Source organism: Sinocyclocheilus anshuiensis, unplaced genomic scaffold (genome assembly GCF_001515605.1).
Source record: "Sinocyclocheilus anshuiensis isolate Anshui unplaced genomic scaffold, SAMN03320099.WGS_v1.1 scaffold96, whole genome shotgun sequence".
In the NCBI taxonomy this organism is placed as follows: Eukaryota; Metazoa; Chordata; class Actinopteri; order Cypriniformes; family Cyprinidae; genus Sinocyclocheilus; species Sinocyclocheilus anshuiensis.
In genome coordinates this window covers 239,480-253,304 of record NW_015554094.1, presented here as the reverse complement: position 1 = coordinate 253,304, position 13,825 = coordinate 239,480, and the positions used below count along the sequence as shown (strand labels likewise).

Sequence of the window (13,825 nt, the reverse complement as noted above, 5' to 3'; positions counted from 1 at the left end):
AATTATTATTAAAAGTATTACTGATTAAATCAGCTGTGTGTCATCTGAAAATTTCATGTGTCATCTCTCCACCCAAATATAAAAGCTGCTGTCGGTTATTGAAGATTTTTGACGGATGAACTTGCGGCTTGGACTCTTGTCGTGTCAGAAAGTGATAAGCCTTTCAGTTTCACGGACCTGGCCATCTCTGATATTACTTTGGTCACTGTTGCTATGGTTACTGGTAAGGAATAAGGGCCTGACTCCCGTTCAGTAGAACGCAGCCGATTAAATGAATAAATCCGCCGGTGTATTTCTCCATCGAGCCGACAGATGTCGCTGTTTAAAAAGACAACGAAACGTCCCATGTGTGACGTAGGGGTGAGAGGTCAGAGCGTCGCCCTGCACACACGGGAGAATGACAACATTACGAGCTTTCACGTGCGATGATCTGTTTAAATTCAACAATATGTGAGTTATATAATTAATTACAAGTTATATAATAGCGCTGACAATTACCATTTCAGAAAAAAGTACTGTAGCGGTGTACATTGAATGTGCTTGACGATAATACCATGGTATTAACAATCAGCAACCTTCTCTGTTGCAAGGCTTGTTAGATGTTAATTCAGATCATATTCAACATGTAGATAGTAATCAATATAAATAATGCAGTACAGTATACTAACCGTAAGAAAGTACCTTTTTTTTGATCATGTATCATAGTATTTCCACGGTACTCGAGCGTACTTCCATAAATACTATGGTACTTGTTCAAAAAACATGGTATTTTTGGTTAGCTTACTGCGCTGGATCATTTATTTTGTGTATTGTCTACATGTTGAACATGATCTGGATAAACATATAGTGATATCGGAATTTTACCTGTATAAATGTTAATAATCATTCTATTAATATTGTTTTAGACCACGTGTGACTGTAGTATTTCAATTTTTTTATAGGTTTGTTTCTATATGCTGCTCATGATATATGAGATTGTGGTAATATTTACATTAACTTGTGTATTTTTATCCCACAGTAATCTGGACCCCTTGACAGAAACTGTATCCTTTAAAACACACCTCAAAATGATCAAATATTAATCAGTCTGGCAGTTACATTGTCGCTTTTCTGTTTATTATATATATATATATATATATATTTTTTTTTTTTTTTTACTTAACTTTCATTAATTGAACAGTATGGAATTCCTTTCTATCTTCAATATTTGGCTCACTGGCCGGAGTATTTCATAGTAGCAGAGGCTCCAGGCGGTGAACTGATGGGTTACAGTGAGTCAAACGTGTCTCTTTCTGATTTCTGTCACTTTGTAGTTGAGTGCATGTAAAGGATGAAAATTCAGACATTATTTACTCACCTTTATGTCATTCCAAACCTACATGACTTCTGGGGAATATAGAAAGACCTTTTTACTTTAGAAATCTGACATGTTCCTGTGCAAAACAAGATTAGATCAGAATTCATCCTGATGTTTTAAGGGGATGGGCTGAATCTTAAATGGAAAGTTGTTTCAGAGGCAGAACAAATTATTACATTTTGATGCAAGATAGACATTTAGGAACTAATGCTGTCAATTGATTAAAAAAAACCTAATTAATCGCATTGTTGCAATCGTGGTGTAAATCCTGTATGATGGAGAATATCTACAGGTGTTGATATTTTTCATTCAGGTTGTGATCACAGGCTGTAACCTGTCAGTGTAAATCCTGTATAAGCTAGAGGTGTTTCCAACAAATAGTACCATATAATTCAAGACCTTGATTGTTTGGGGTGGGGGGCCCTTACAAGACATGGTGCCCAGGGGCCTCTGAATTCTTAATCTGGGCCTGGAGACAGTGCTGGGCTGCTCCAGGACAGGTTTGAAAACCACTGCATTTCAGAGACAAATGTGACTCATATACTCACATGCATGCAGTTTTAAGGCAGCTTTAATGGTAACTTCATGATTTAACTGACGACATAGATGCGTCTGAAAGTCTCCCGTTTGATGTGGTCGTAAAGACATTCTGCATCTAAATAAACACAATTTTTGTCAAGAGACAGAAGCAGCAGTTGTGAGTGGGGTGGCCAACCCTAGCTCCACCCCTGCTTAAGTGCGTTAAATATTTTTAATGTGTTCAGCTGAAAAAATGAAGCGCATGTGTCAACGTCTTAATTTTGACAGCACTACTAGGAACTAGGATACTTTTGGATTTCATGTAAAACTGTCAGACTGGAGTATTTATAACCTGTATGTTAACGGTCATCCTGTAGTCATGGGAAAGGCAGAGGGGTCCGTCACTAGAGACGAGTGGCACGGGCACGTCACCGCTCTCTCGGTGGCACCGGAGTTCAGACGCCTGGGTCTGGCTGCCAAACTCATGGAGATGTTAGAGGAGATCTCAGAAAGGTACAAGTCACTTTGTGTTGTAGCATCCCTCATTTGAAATTTCCTTTAGATAAAAGTATCTACTAAATAAATGCATGTAAAAATGAAAACAGGCAGAACAGTATAATCTGAAATCATATCATTATCAGCCATAACATTACAATAAATATTAGTATTGGCTACAGTATCTGTGTATTTTTACTCTAAACGAGTTTTGTTTGCGTTTTATTTAGGAAGGGCGGATTCTTTGTGGATCTCTTTGTGCGAGTTTCCAATCAAGTTGCTGTGAATATGTACAAACAGCTCGGCTACAGCGTGTACCGAACAGTTTTAGAGTATTACTCCGCCAGTAACGGTGAACCTGACGAAGATGCATATGGTGGGTTATTCACTTATTACACTGCTGTTCAAAATTTTGGGTTCAGTTTTAAAGACATTTATTTATTTTATTACCTGGCAAACAATAAAATGGACCAAAAAAAGAGACTTAAATTGCAACATTACCAATCCATCCAGAATTTTAGCATCACGGCAAAGACTTTTGCAAGCTAAACTAACTCGCATTTCTTCAGAAAACGTACAAGTCTTATTGTACCATTCTTTCGTTTGACAGATATGAGGAAAGCTTTATCCAGAGACACAGAGAAGAAATCCATAATCCCGCTTCCACATCCCGTCCGACCAGAAGATATTGAATAACACTAACATGTGGCTCTCTGAAATCAACATTCAACTGGGAAAACAGACATTTGCTTTTTTTGGTCACAAAATTGATTTGAAATGTCAGAGAGCCACTGCTTTGAATTAATTGGGTTAATAATTATAATTCTACTGGGTTAATAAAGCTGAAACTGAAGGACTGTAGTTACATGAAATAAAAAGGTTAAAGCAAACACTTGGTGTATTTGTATTTTTTTAAATAAAATATTAAAGACTCTTGTGCAGGTTGAACATTTCTCGCGTTTTCCATTGCAAAGGCAGTCAGAATAAGGCAGGGGAAACAAACAATTATAATAAACTTGTGTCATAGCATATGTCCATGCACAGCTTCAGTAAATAAAAATACTTGTTTATACAACTGTGCAAACGTTTGTGATATGATTCCCTCTGATTCTTCGACGATCGGTTTGGGGGACGCCATATTGAATGATAGTAAGTGACTGGCACATTTGGTTCACACCTTTATTTTGTTACAAAAGAAAAGAGATAGATAGAAAGAAACTGAGACAAATAACGTGTTAAGTTCCACCACACCGGTTCAGAGTTTTTTTGTGTCTGCTTTTGTTTCTTCCGTCTCGTCTTTGTCATCTTCACGGTCGCCACCATCACTCTCGCTGTCACTGCTGCTCTCATCGTCATACTTTTTTTCGGGCTCTTCTCCGTGGGCCGCAGGTCCCTGCTCCTCTGGTTCTGAACTCTCTTGTGCTTCCTTCCCTTGTGGAACCTGCTGTTCTTCTTCTTCCTGCTCTTCCTCGTCCTCATCCTCATCCTGCTGCTGTTTCTTCCACATCTTGGCCATGGCCAGCAGTTTGAGGTTGGGCTGGTTGGCCGCGTCCTCAGGGAAGATGTAGTCATAATATTCTTCCCAACCTGCATCCGACTGATAAACAAAAGACAATGTGTTAGGGATGACTAGTCGAAAGGGGCGTGAATCTTTGGGTCGGCTCAATTAACAATTCATAAGTTTTCAATTCAGGAATGATTTCTGCAAAATATTCAATTCACAATGAGACTCAGATTTCAATGAATAATTCTGTATTTTTAAGTGTATTAATAGGATTATGTAAATGCTTCTCCTAATGTGTCTTAGGTAAGAAAAAGGAAAACTTTTTTTGTTAATTTGTTTTAAAAATTGCATTTTTATTTGCAAAAAACACTGATGTCCCAAGCCATCAGAACCAAACCGAAAACCGTGGTAAAAAAAACATTGAACCATGGGCTAACTTTATTGTTGCATCCCTAGTGCATATACAGACTACTTGGAATATAATCATATATAAATATAAATACTGAGTTAAACACACCTAAGAAAATATTCCATATTCAATTTCTTTTTTTAAATGTATTTATTTCCATGACTTTTCTTGGTCTAGAAATAATTTGTTGTGTCAGAAAATGTGTCAGCAACTTTATCGATGGTTTGTGCACATATGTTAATAATTTAATTTAATGTTTATTTAAAAATATTGAATGATACATTACTGAATCTTGATTCATTCAACTTTTAGCATTTTAAAGTATTATTTTAGCTTTTCGATTCTTGACCGAATCAAACGATTCAAAAATCCATGTTATAAGATCGATGGATGTGTATCAGCAGGATTTGTAATCGGTTGTCACTTTGTCTCCAATAATTTGTGCAACCAAGTAATTTAATGTTTATGTACTATAAAATATTGAATGATGATTTCCAAAATCACGGCTAATTTGATTTTTAGCATTTTATATTGATTCTTGACCAAAAAAAACAATTCACAATCCAAAAATCTGTTTCAAGATTGATGCATATGCATCGGCAGGATATCTAATTGATAATAATGAGAAAACCAGTGTCACTATGTCTCCAAAAATTTGCACATGCAAGTAATTAAATATTTATATATTTTTTTAAATACTCAATGATACTTTACCGAATCGTGATTCATTCGATTTTTAGAATTTTAAATAGACTCTTGACTGAAACAAAGAATTCACATTTTAAAAAATCCATGTTTCAAGATTAATGCGCATGCATCAGCAGGATTTCTAATCGATATAATGAGAAAACGAGTGTCACAATTTCTCCAAACATTTGCGCATGCAGGTAATTCAATGTTTCAATATTTAACAATATTGAATGACATATTAACAAATTACATTTCATTCAATTTTTAACATTTTGAATTGATTCTTCACCGAAACACAATTCACATTTCAAAAATCCATGTTTCAAGATGAATAGAGTGGTGGAACTATGACGTCAGAATCCTTCAAGTTTTTCCTATGGGGTTCTATAATGGGGTTTTTCAATTTATGAGTAAAATAAAGCCTGTGGTAAACGTAACTTGATGATGCTTTTACATTTTGTTCTACAACATAAATTACATGCATCCATACCCAAAACAACACATTTTGAAGCAGTTTTGTTCATTTTTGAAAACGTATCTTTTTAATAAGTAACTAGATAAGAACGTTTGGGCTGTGAGTGTGTGCAGTTTACATTGTAGAACAAAACGTAAACGTATCATCAAGTTATGTTTACCACAGGCTTTATTGTACTCATTAATTGAAAAACCCCATTATAAAACCCCATAGGAAAATCTTGAAGGAACCTGCAGCGAATTACACTTCCGAATTCTGACGTCATAGTTCCCCCACTCTATTTGTAATAGATGCATCAAGAAAACAAGTAAATCATACTATCATACACAGCCCTACTATCATGACAATATCATGAACAGGACACAAGAAGGCATAAACTCTCACCCCGTCCTCTGCTGTGATCTTCCTCCTCTTCTTCACCTTCTCAGGCAGGAGTTTCCGGACTCTCTCCTTGTTGGCGAATGATCCCAACTCGTCTTCAAAGTCTCTCCAGGACTCCAGGAGCATCAGACGTTCCTCTTTCTCCTCACAGTTCTGCATACTCTTATTGGCCTCCTCGTAGATCTGTCTGCATCGCTGTATGCGATCGTCACTGTCGATGGACAGCTCAAACTGGCCATAGCTGATCCAGACCTACAATGCAACCAAATCAAATGAATCAGATATTCATTTAGAATGAGCACGTCATTTTGATGGCTTACTTTGACATGTTGAGTACGCTGTAACAGTCTTTTATAAAGTCCTCGTGTGTTCTCATACTCTTCTTGCTCGATCTCAGAGTCAATGTATGACTTCCACAGCACCTGATGTAAACACATGGAACAGTTTATTGTTTTTTTTTTTTGGCTTTATCAAGCTTTTATGGCTCATATAGTATGATATAGTGAGAATATGGAGGAAAAAGCTTGGAAGGAACCAATTACTGTAAAGAGAGAGAAATATGAAGTTCTGACCTCTGGCATGTCGAGACGTGGTTGTCCAATGGCCAGTTCAAATATGGCTCTGGCCCGGTCTGTGTCTCCCAAGATGGTCTCCAGCTCGGCAAACTTGATCCAGGTGGTGCAGTTTTCTGGACTGAACTCCAGATACTTCTCGTAGAGCTTCCTGCAGCGGTCAAACTCCCTCAGCTGTAGCTCCAGCTCGATGTAGCCTTTGAACAGTTTGTTTTTGGGACACTTTCCGATGGCTGTGCCCTGACAGGAGAGAGGTCAGAGGTCAAACTCTGCAGTGTGTAGGAAGTACACTACCTTTCAAAAGTGTGGGGTCATTTTTTTTTTTAAATACATGAAAGAAATCTATGCTTCCAAGGCTGCATTTATTTACTGTATTCAAAAATACAGTAAAAAAATAAATATTGTGAAAAATTATTACTATTTAAAATAACTGCTTTCATTTGAATATATTTTAAAGTGTAATTTATTCCTGTGATCAAAGCTGAATTTTCAGCATCATTACTCCAGTCTTCAGTGTCACATGATCTTCAGAAATCATTCTAATATGCTGATTTGCTGCTCAAGAAACATTTCTGATTATTATCAATGTTGAAAACAGTTGTGCTGCTTCATATTTTTGTGGGAACTGTGATTTTTTTTCCTGGATTTTTATATGAATAGGAAGTTCAAAATAACAGCATTTATTTGAAATAGAAATCTTTTGTAATATTATAAATGTCTTTACTGTCACTTTTGATCAATTTAATGCATCCTTGTTGAATAAATGTATTAATTTATTTAAAAAAAATAAAAATCTTACCGACCCCAAACAGAACAGAAGTCTAAAAGTATACAAGTCTGTTTAAGAGTGAAACACTTACCAGGCCTCGTCTAGCATTCTGGAGGTTTTTTTGTCGGATTTCAAACTGCGCATATAAGAGCCAAATCTTGGCAAACGTAAACTAGATATAAAACAAAGGTATACAGGCTATAGTTAGAAAACAACTTAGAAATGGTAGCTACATCATAATGAAAAACCCTTTGAGGATTTCACAGATTAAATACAGTGTCAAGGACATAATTGTCTGTTTTCAGCTGTTAAAATTGTTGCAAATTAGGCCTGTCACGAATTTGTAATTTTTTTTTGTAATCGGGTAATCGGTCGATTATTCTGACGATTAATCGAGTAATCAGATAATTTTTTTGTGGTAATTAAAATAGACCTAAGCGAACAAATGACTTAAAATCAATATATAATAGCAATGAGGCAATAATAATTGGTTCAAATAAAATATCAAAAGCAAGTAATCATATGGTTTTATTAAACAAAACAGCTAAAATACATAATGTAATAAAACAATATAATCATAACTTATATACATTATGTATTATATCAAATGCCTGCAGAGGGCGCCAACAGCCTGACACATTTTTTTTACACTTTACTAAACAACTTTTAATTCATGTCCACTTATTCTTTAATATTTGGCTACATCTTTATGATAGAAATGCTACAGCCGCTGTCATTTCTTAAACAATAACATGTGGACATCAAAACATGCAAACTCAAAGTGAGGGTTTAAACTTTTATTCTGTCGCAATGATCGGTTAGCATATTTAGAAAGATAATGATGTATTCTCCTGTGTTGATGTGGGTTTATAAATGATTTACCTTATAAATCTGATAAAATGGTGCAGATTGTTCGCAAAACGTTAAAAGCAACTCAGACTCACAGCACATGCAAAGATGGAGATTGAGTCCGCGAATGTAAATGATAACTGTTTGTGTGGAGCAGCATTTACTGTGAACGGAGCCGCTGTGAAATGCATGTAAGCTACACACATATTAATAAAGCACATATTAAACCAGCAGCGCATATATTTAATTGAATCGCAGCCTTTGTGATTTCACAACAGCACTATGCTTTATTATGATTTTTAATGGTTTTAATATTTCTTGCAGCCTTAGAAAACGGTCTAATAATGCTTTTCATGGATTCTCACCTGTGGAATCTGCCACTTGCGCTATTTTGCTGGTTAATCGACATGGGCAAAATGCAATCAAGTATTTTTTTTTTAATTGAGTACTCAAATTTAATCAAGGAATCATGACAGTCCTATTGCAAATTGTCCAGTGCAGAATTAACATTTTAAGGACTGGTTCACCAAAAATGACATGAGGTTGTGTAAATAGTGTTTTTAAGCACCATTAAGACTGAGTTTTACCTTTTTGTGTGGTATAAGCTCCAGACATGCCTGGAACACCTGCCTCGTTCTCTCAGGGTCCTAAACAAACCAGACTAAACTTATGACACCAAGATCTGACTCTAAACATGCACATGTAATTCCACAGCTTAACTGAGAGATGAAAATGAATGCTGAATACTTCAGCTCATATGTCTATCATACCTTGACCTCCAGCTCCTCATAGAGAGCGTAGTTAATCCACAGGTAGATGTAGCGTCTCCAGTGTCTCTTTTCTTGGATGGGGGGTATGTTGGCTATCGCTCTCTCGTACACTTCTCTAACCGTGTCTGCATCGGTGTCACTCTCCACCAGCCGCAGGTAATCAAACCAGGCATCATAATTGTGTGGGCTTGCCTATAGCGTGGAAAATTATGATAAGCAACAGAGTCGTCATTAAGCAAGAAACTGATGTTTTGAATATGGCTAAAACTACAAACTGGTTTAGCAAAGACCAAAAGGTTTCTAAGAAAGTCATTTGTTTTTTAAATAAGAACTAAGTTTACTCATTATGAAATTTTGAGTAAGGATTAATGGTAATTTAAATAATTATAATTTGGTCATATCAAAAAATAATTTGATAATATCAAAAACGTGTACCTGTTTTATACATTATATAAAAATATTTTACATTTATGATATTTCATTTATACAAATATAGTTTTAATATGTTAAAATATTATTTTAGTTTTATTTTATATAATATGTTACATTACATAATACATATTACAATAATATTAATTATTATTATGAATAATTTAATACATTTATTAACATAATACATTTTGTTGAATGATTCACCTTGACTTCCTCTTCATACTGAAACCTCCTTTTGCTGACAATCACGTCCTCAATTCCTCTCCTGTCTCCAAACCTCTTCTCAAACACAGTGTAGTTCTTAAACAGCTCCTGGGCCTGTTGCTTGGGGATTCTGTCCAAAGCGTATTTATAAATGATGCGAACTCTCTCAAACTAAAAGACACAAAGCGAACGGTCAGGTTTGAACAGGAAACATCAGAAGGGTCTCGTGTTTACTGGATGACATGAACACAGGACTTCATACCTCTTTCTGCTTCTCCTCAAATCTGGAAAAAGCCACATAGAGGTTCTCATTGATATGCTCCTCACCAAAAAACTCCACGGCTCTCTCGAACACTTTCCTCGCACGAGCGATGTAGCCGTGCTTCTCTTCGAAGTGAGCGTACTTGATCCAGTTCTTCACTTCAGGATGGACCATCACGAGTGCTTTGCCGTTAAGGATAACAACTACATTTTTATGTAACAGCCATTCATTCACTCAAATGACAATAATATAGTATAATATAATATGCTTATTTTTATATATATTTTATGCATTTCAAGTCAAATTTATTTCTATAGCGCTTTTCAGAAATTCATGATGTTAATGTTTATAATACCTCCATGCCTTGTGCATTTAGCAAATTAAAGCTGGGCGATAATAGTTGCATTATGCCACAATACAAGCAATCAAGCAGCTGATATTTGCCATATAGTACATATCACTCTACACAAGTATACTGTATGTATGCAGTTGAAGTTGGACATACTTATCTAACTTTAAATAAAGAGTTGAGCGATAATATAGTTTCATTGTGCAATGAAACAAGGCAGCTGGGATTTGCTACATAGTACTCATGTACTGTATGTGTATTGTATCTGGATAAAGCTGGTGAAACAGACTATTTATGAAAGAATATATTGCTCATAGATGCTGCGGGATTTGTCCACTTCCTTATAGCGCAGCTCAAAGTTGATGTACGAATGCCAGGCCTGCTCCTCCGGCTCCCACTCCATCCAGCGCTCAAACACCTGCCTACAGCCGGCAATATTCCCCAGCATCTCCTCCATATAGGTATACTTGTACCTGGTGCATAAACATATGAACAAAAGAATGAATCAGGAGTCACAACAAGAAAAAAAAACAGAGTATCTTTGTCCGAATGCATTAATGTCTATATGATCATGAGAAGGAAGCTTACCAGAACTGATTGACACGGGGCAGGATGGTGATGGCTCGGTCCCAGATGTTGCGAGCGTGATTCACCTGCCGGTTCTTCATCTCCATCTCTGCATACTTCAGCCACAGCGTGATGTTGCGGTGATCCACGTCGAGCGCACGCTCGTAGATAGAGCGAGCTCTGAAGACAATAAAAACAGTTAAAGAAATCACTTCCAATCTACGATTCAGTCATCAGACACCGAACTGAAACTCACCTCTGGACCTCCTTCAGGCTCTCCTCCCATTGTGCGTACTTGATCCAGTTGCTGATGACAGTTCTGTTCTTCCTGATGTTGTCTTCAAAACCCTGAATTGATAGAAAAAAGTTGAATGTGTTTGGATATGTACCATAGCAATTGCATTTTTAGAACATGGACCCTGGCAAATTCTTGTTTTTCTATATGATAAGTTTTTGAAAGTACTATGATAATACTATGTTTTCTGGAGCTGCACCATGGTAATGTCATGTTTTAATGCATGTAGTACCATGGTAAAAGCATGTTCATGGCATGTACATTGATAATACTATATTTTTTGGGACACATACCATGAAAATACAATGTTTTCTGGACATGCACTATGGTAATACCAGGTTTTTGGATATCAACTATGATAATTCCATGTTTTCTGGAGATGTACCATGGTAATATAAAGTATTTAAAGCATGTGTCATGGCAATACCATGTTTTATGACATGTGCCTTGGTAATACTACTATGTGTTTGTGGCATATAACATGACAAGAGTAATACCAAGTTTACTGGATATGTACTATGGTAATAACATGTATTACTTATGGTAACAAAATGTTTTTAATAGCATGTACCCTGGTATTACCATGTTTTATGGCACGTTCCACCTTAAAACTATATTTTTGGGGCACATACCACAACAATACTATGTTTTCTGGACATGCACTATGGACCAGAGATATACCATGGTAATATAATATTTTAAGCCCGTACCAGGGCAACACCATGTTTTATGGCATGTCCATTGGTAATACTATGCTTTGGGGGGCACGTACCATGACAATATCAAGTTTTCTGGACTTTTCCTATGGTAATACCATGTCTTTGAGGCATATACCGTGACAATACTATGTTTTATGGACATGTGCTATGGTAAAACCATGTTTTTTGGACATGCACCATGTTATTACCATGTTTTCTGGAAATGTACCATGGTAATGTCAATTATTTAAAGCATGAACCAAGACAAAACCATGTACATATACATACTAGTATTTTTGTGGCACATACCATGATAATATTGAATTAGTTTCATAAGTCATGACTGATCTAAATTGAGCTGAATAATGACACTATTGTCTTGAAGATGTTTCACAACGGATGAACATTTAGACCGTTTATTAATGTGAAGCTGCTTTAAAACAATCTGTATTGTTAGAGCACTATATAAATAAACGTGACTTGACAATACCATGTTTTCGGTACATATACTACTTTGGTAATACCGTGTATTCTTGACATTATGGTAATACCACGGTACGTGCATATAGTAACCACACAGTACTGTGGTCTATGTATGGTATGCATCAAAGTACCGTTGTACTACCATTTGATACCATCATGCATTTTGCCAAACATGTCGTGATCATATACAGAACATATAGCAGTTATACCTTCCTCTTCTTCAGTTTATAGTCGTTGAGCTCTTCTGCATCAGTGATCTTCTGTTTGGGTGGAGGAGGCAGCAGCTCTAGCTCTCTCTCCTTCGCCTCTCTGAGCAGCTGCTCTGCAGTGATCTGCACCTCTGCTGGTGCTTTATTCTTCACCTGAACACAAAACCCACGTTTAACTCAATTAACTACATCTAGAAACATTATATAATAGGTGTTTACAGTGAAACGCAACCGCTTCACGTTGTTTACAAGCTAATGCTAACTCACAAAACATTATTTATTTTATTACCTTCGCCACTTTCGGTATTCTCTGTTTACCCGCCACGGTGGACGCCATGATTATTACGCTCCTGTCACTTCACTACAAGGCTACTTTACGTATTTCTTTATGTTTTTAAACTTCGATAAGCCGCTAAAACCTTTCGTTTCGATGCCGTGTGTCGCGCGTCGCGTCTGCCGTGACGCGCGGTAACCTTTGACCGCTGCTACATCACGGAGCTCAGTCACCATGGTTACAGGACGCTCGCTAACGGTTAGCTGTAACTTCAGATGAACGTTTACTTGAGATTTACTTCTTTAAAAACAGATTTTTAGTATTCTCACACGAAAGGTATTTGTCTTAAATGTAAATTAATGAACATTATTTTTCTTATCTATTGTTGTGTACAAGCGACTAAGCTCAAATTAAAGATTTGTTATTGGTTTGTTTAGCAATTCTATGTGCGAACTAGTAACTACTATAGACATGAAAAATTAAAACAAATGGCAAATCTTTACAGCTATAGCACAATTTATGTCTGTATCTAATCATTACTATTTGTATATTTTCTTAATTGTATTAGATTTGCAGTGAACACCATCACTTCATCTGCTGGTAAAGCTGAAAGTGTGGCTGTGAGGAGAACTGAGTGGTCAGATGCTGAAGAGATCAATAATCTGATCAGTCCTGCAGCTGTTGCTGTGTTTGGGAGAATCAATGTCATTCATCTTCTGTAAGTGTTAAAGGGGTCATATGATGCGATTTAAATTGTTCCTTTCTCTTTGGAGTGTAACAAGCTCTTGGTGCATAAAGAAGATCTGTAAAGTTGCAAAGACTAAAGTCTCAAATCCAAAGAGATATTCTTTATAAAAGTTAAGAGTCAGCCACACCTACCTAAAATGGCTCGTTCTAACATGCCCCCACATATCTACCTCACTATGTGGGAAGATTTGCATAATGCCGCCCAAATGTTCACGCAAAGAAAGAAGGCGTAACTTTTATTCTTGCTGTAGTATTGTTGCCGCCATCGCCATGTCATGAAGGCGCTGTGTGTTTCGTTGTGAAAGTGAAACTACTTTGTTTGGTCTTCCAAAAGAGGATGATATCCGCTTCGTCATGCCTAGAGCTGATCTGTGCTGGTCGCTGAGGGAATACATCAACTTTCACCGTGGACGAAACGGAATCCAGCCCGGGGTCCGTCACATGTGGTTGCCGCTCATTCGTCGGATCCTCACGCTAAGCCGGGGCTTCCGCTCACGCTAGCCCGGCCTCAGCTC

The 13,825-nt window shown here is 36.8% G+C and overlaps 2 protein-coding genes and 1 pseudogene across 2 annotated transcripts; 2 read left to right on the top strand and 1 right to left on the bottom strand.

The window, feature by feature from the left end:
* The first annotated feature begins 331 nt into the window (after nucleotides 1–331).
* On the top strand, nucleotides 332–3,261 carry LOC107669452 (N-alpha-acetyltransferase 20). The gene is made up of 6 exons (XM_016461676.1): nucleotides 332–450; nucleotides 1,019–1,043; nucleotides 1,181–1,271; nucleotides 2,254–2,389; nucleotides 2,602–2,747; nucleotides 2,982–3,261. Exons 1-6 carry the CDS (start codon nucleotides 398–400, stop codon nucleotides 3,065–3,067), a joined length of 537 nt encoding a protein of 178 aa, XP_016317162.1. The 5' UTR covers nucleotides 332–397; the 3' UTR covers nucleotides 3,068–3,261.
* An 81-nt stretch (nucleotides 3,262–3,342) lies between these two features.
* On the bottom strand, nucleotides 3,343–12,779 carry LOC107669451 (crooked neck-like protein 1). The gene is made up of 14 exons (XM_016461675.1): nucleotides 12,579–12,779; nucleotides 12,290–12,442; nucleotides 10,861–10,952; nucleotides 10,626–10,784; nucleotides 10,344–10,510; nucleotides 9,689–9,867; nucleotides 9,427–9,597; nucleotides 8,791–8,982; nucleotides 8,608–8,667; nucleotides 7,263–7,343; nucleotides 6,403–6,642; nucleotides 6,151–6,252; nucleotides 5,834–6,082; nucleotides 3,343–3,968 (listed from the first exon to the last, which is right to left on the bottom strand). The coding sequence occupies exons 1-14, from the start codon at nucleotides 12,624–12,626 to the stop codon at nucleotides 3,627–3,629; spliced, it is 2,235 nt and encodes a 744-aa protein (XP_016317161.1). The 5' UTR covers nucleotides 12,627–12,779; the 3' UTR covers nucleotides 3,343–3,626.
* Nucleotides 12,720–13,825, top strand: part of LOC107669413 (cilia- and flagella-associated protein 61-like) — a 40,638-nt pseudogene continuing 39,532 nt past the window's right edge.

Coding starts and splice junctions, on each gene's coding strand:
- LOC107669452 (XM_016461676.1), top strand. CDS start 398: ATGACAACATTACGAGCTTTCACGTGCGATGATCTGTTTAAATTCAAC. Junction 451..1,018: donor CTGTTTAAATTCAACAATAT/GTGAGTTATATA, acceptor TTTATCCCACAG/TAATCTGGACCCCTTGACAG. Junction 2,390..2,601: donor TTAGAGGAGATCTCAGAAAG/GTACAAGTCACT, acceptor CGTTTTATTTAG/GAAGGGCGGATTCTTTGTGG.
- LOC107669451 (XM_016461675.1), bottom strand. CDS start 12,626: ATGGCGTCCACCGTGGCGGGTAAACAGAGAATACCGAAAGTGGCGAAG. Junction 10,511..10,625: donor CCCCGTGTCAATCAGTTCTG/GTAAGCTTCCTT, acceptor TTTATGCACCAG/GTACAAGTATACCTATATGG. Junction 6,083..6,150: donor AGCGTACTCAACATGTCAAA/GTAAGCCATCAA, acceptor GTTGCATTGTAG/GTCTGGATCAGCTATGGCCA.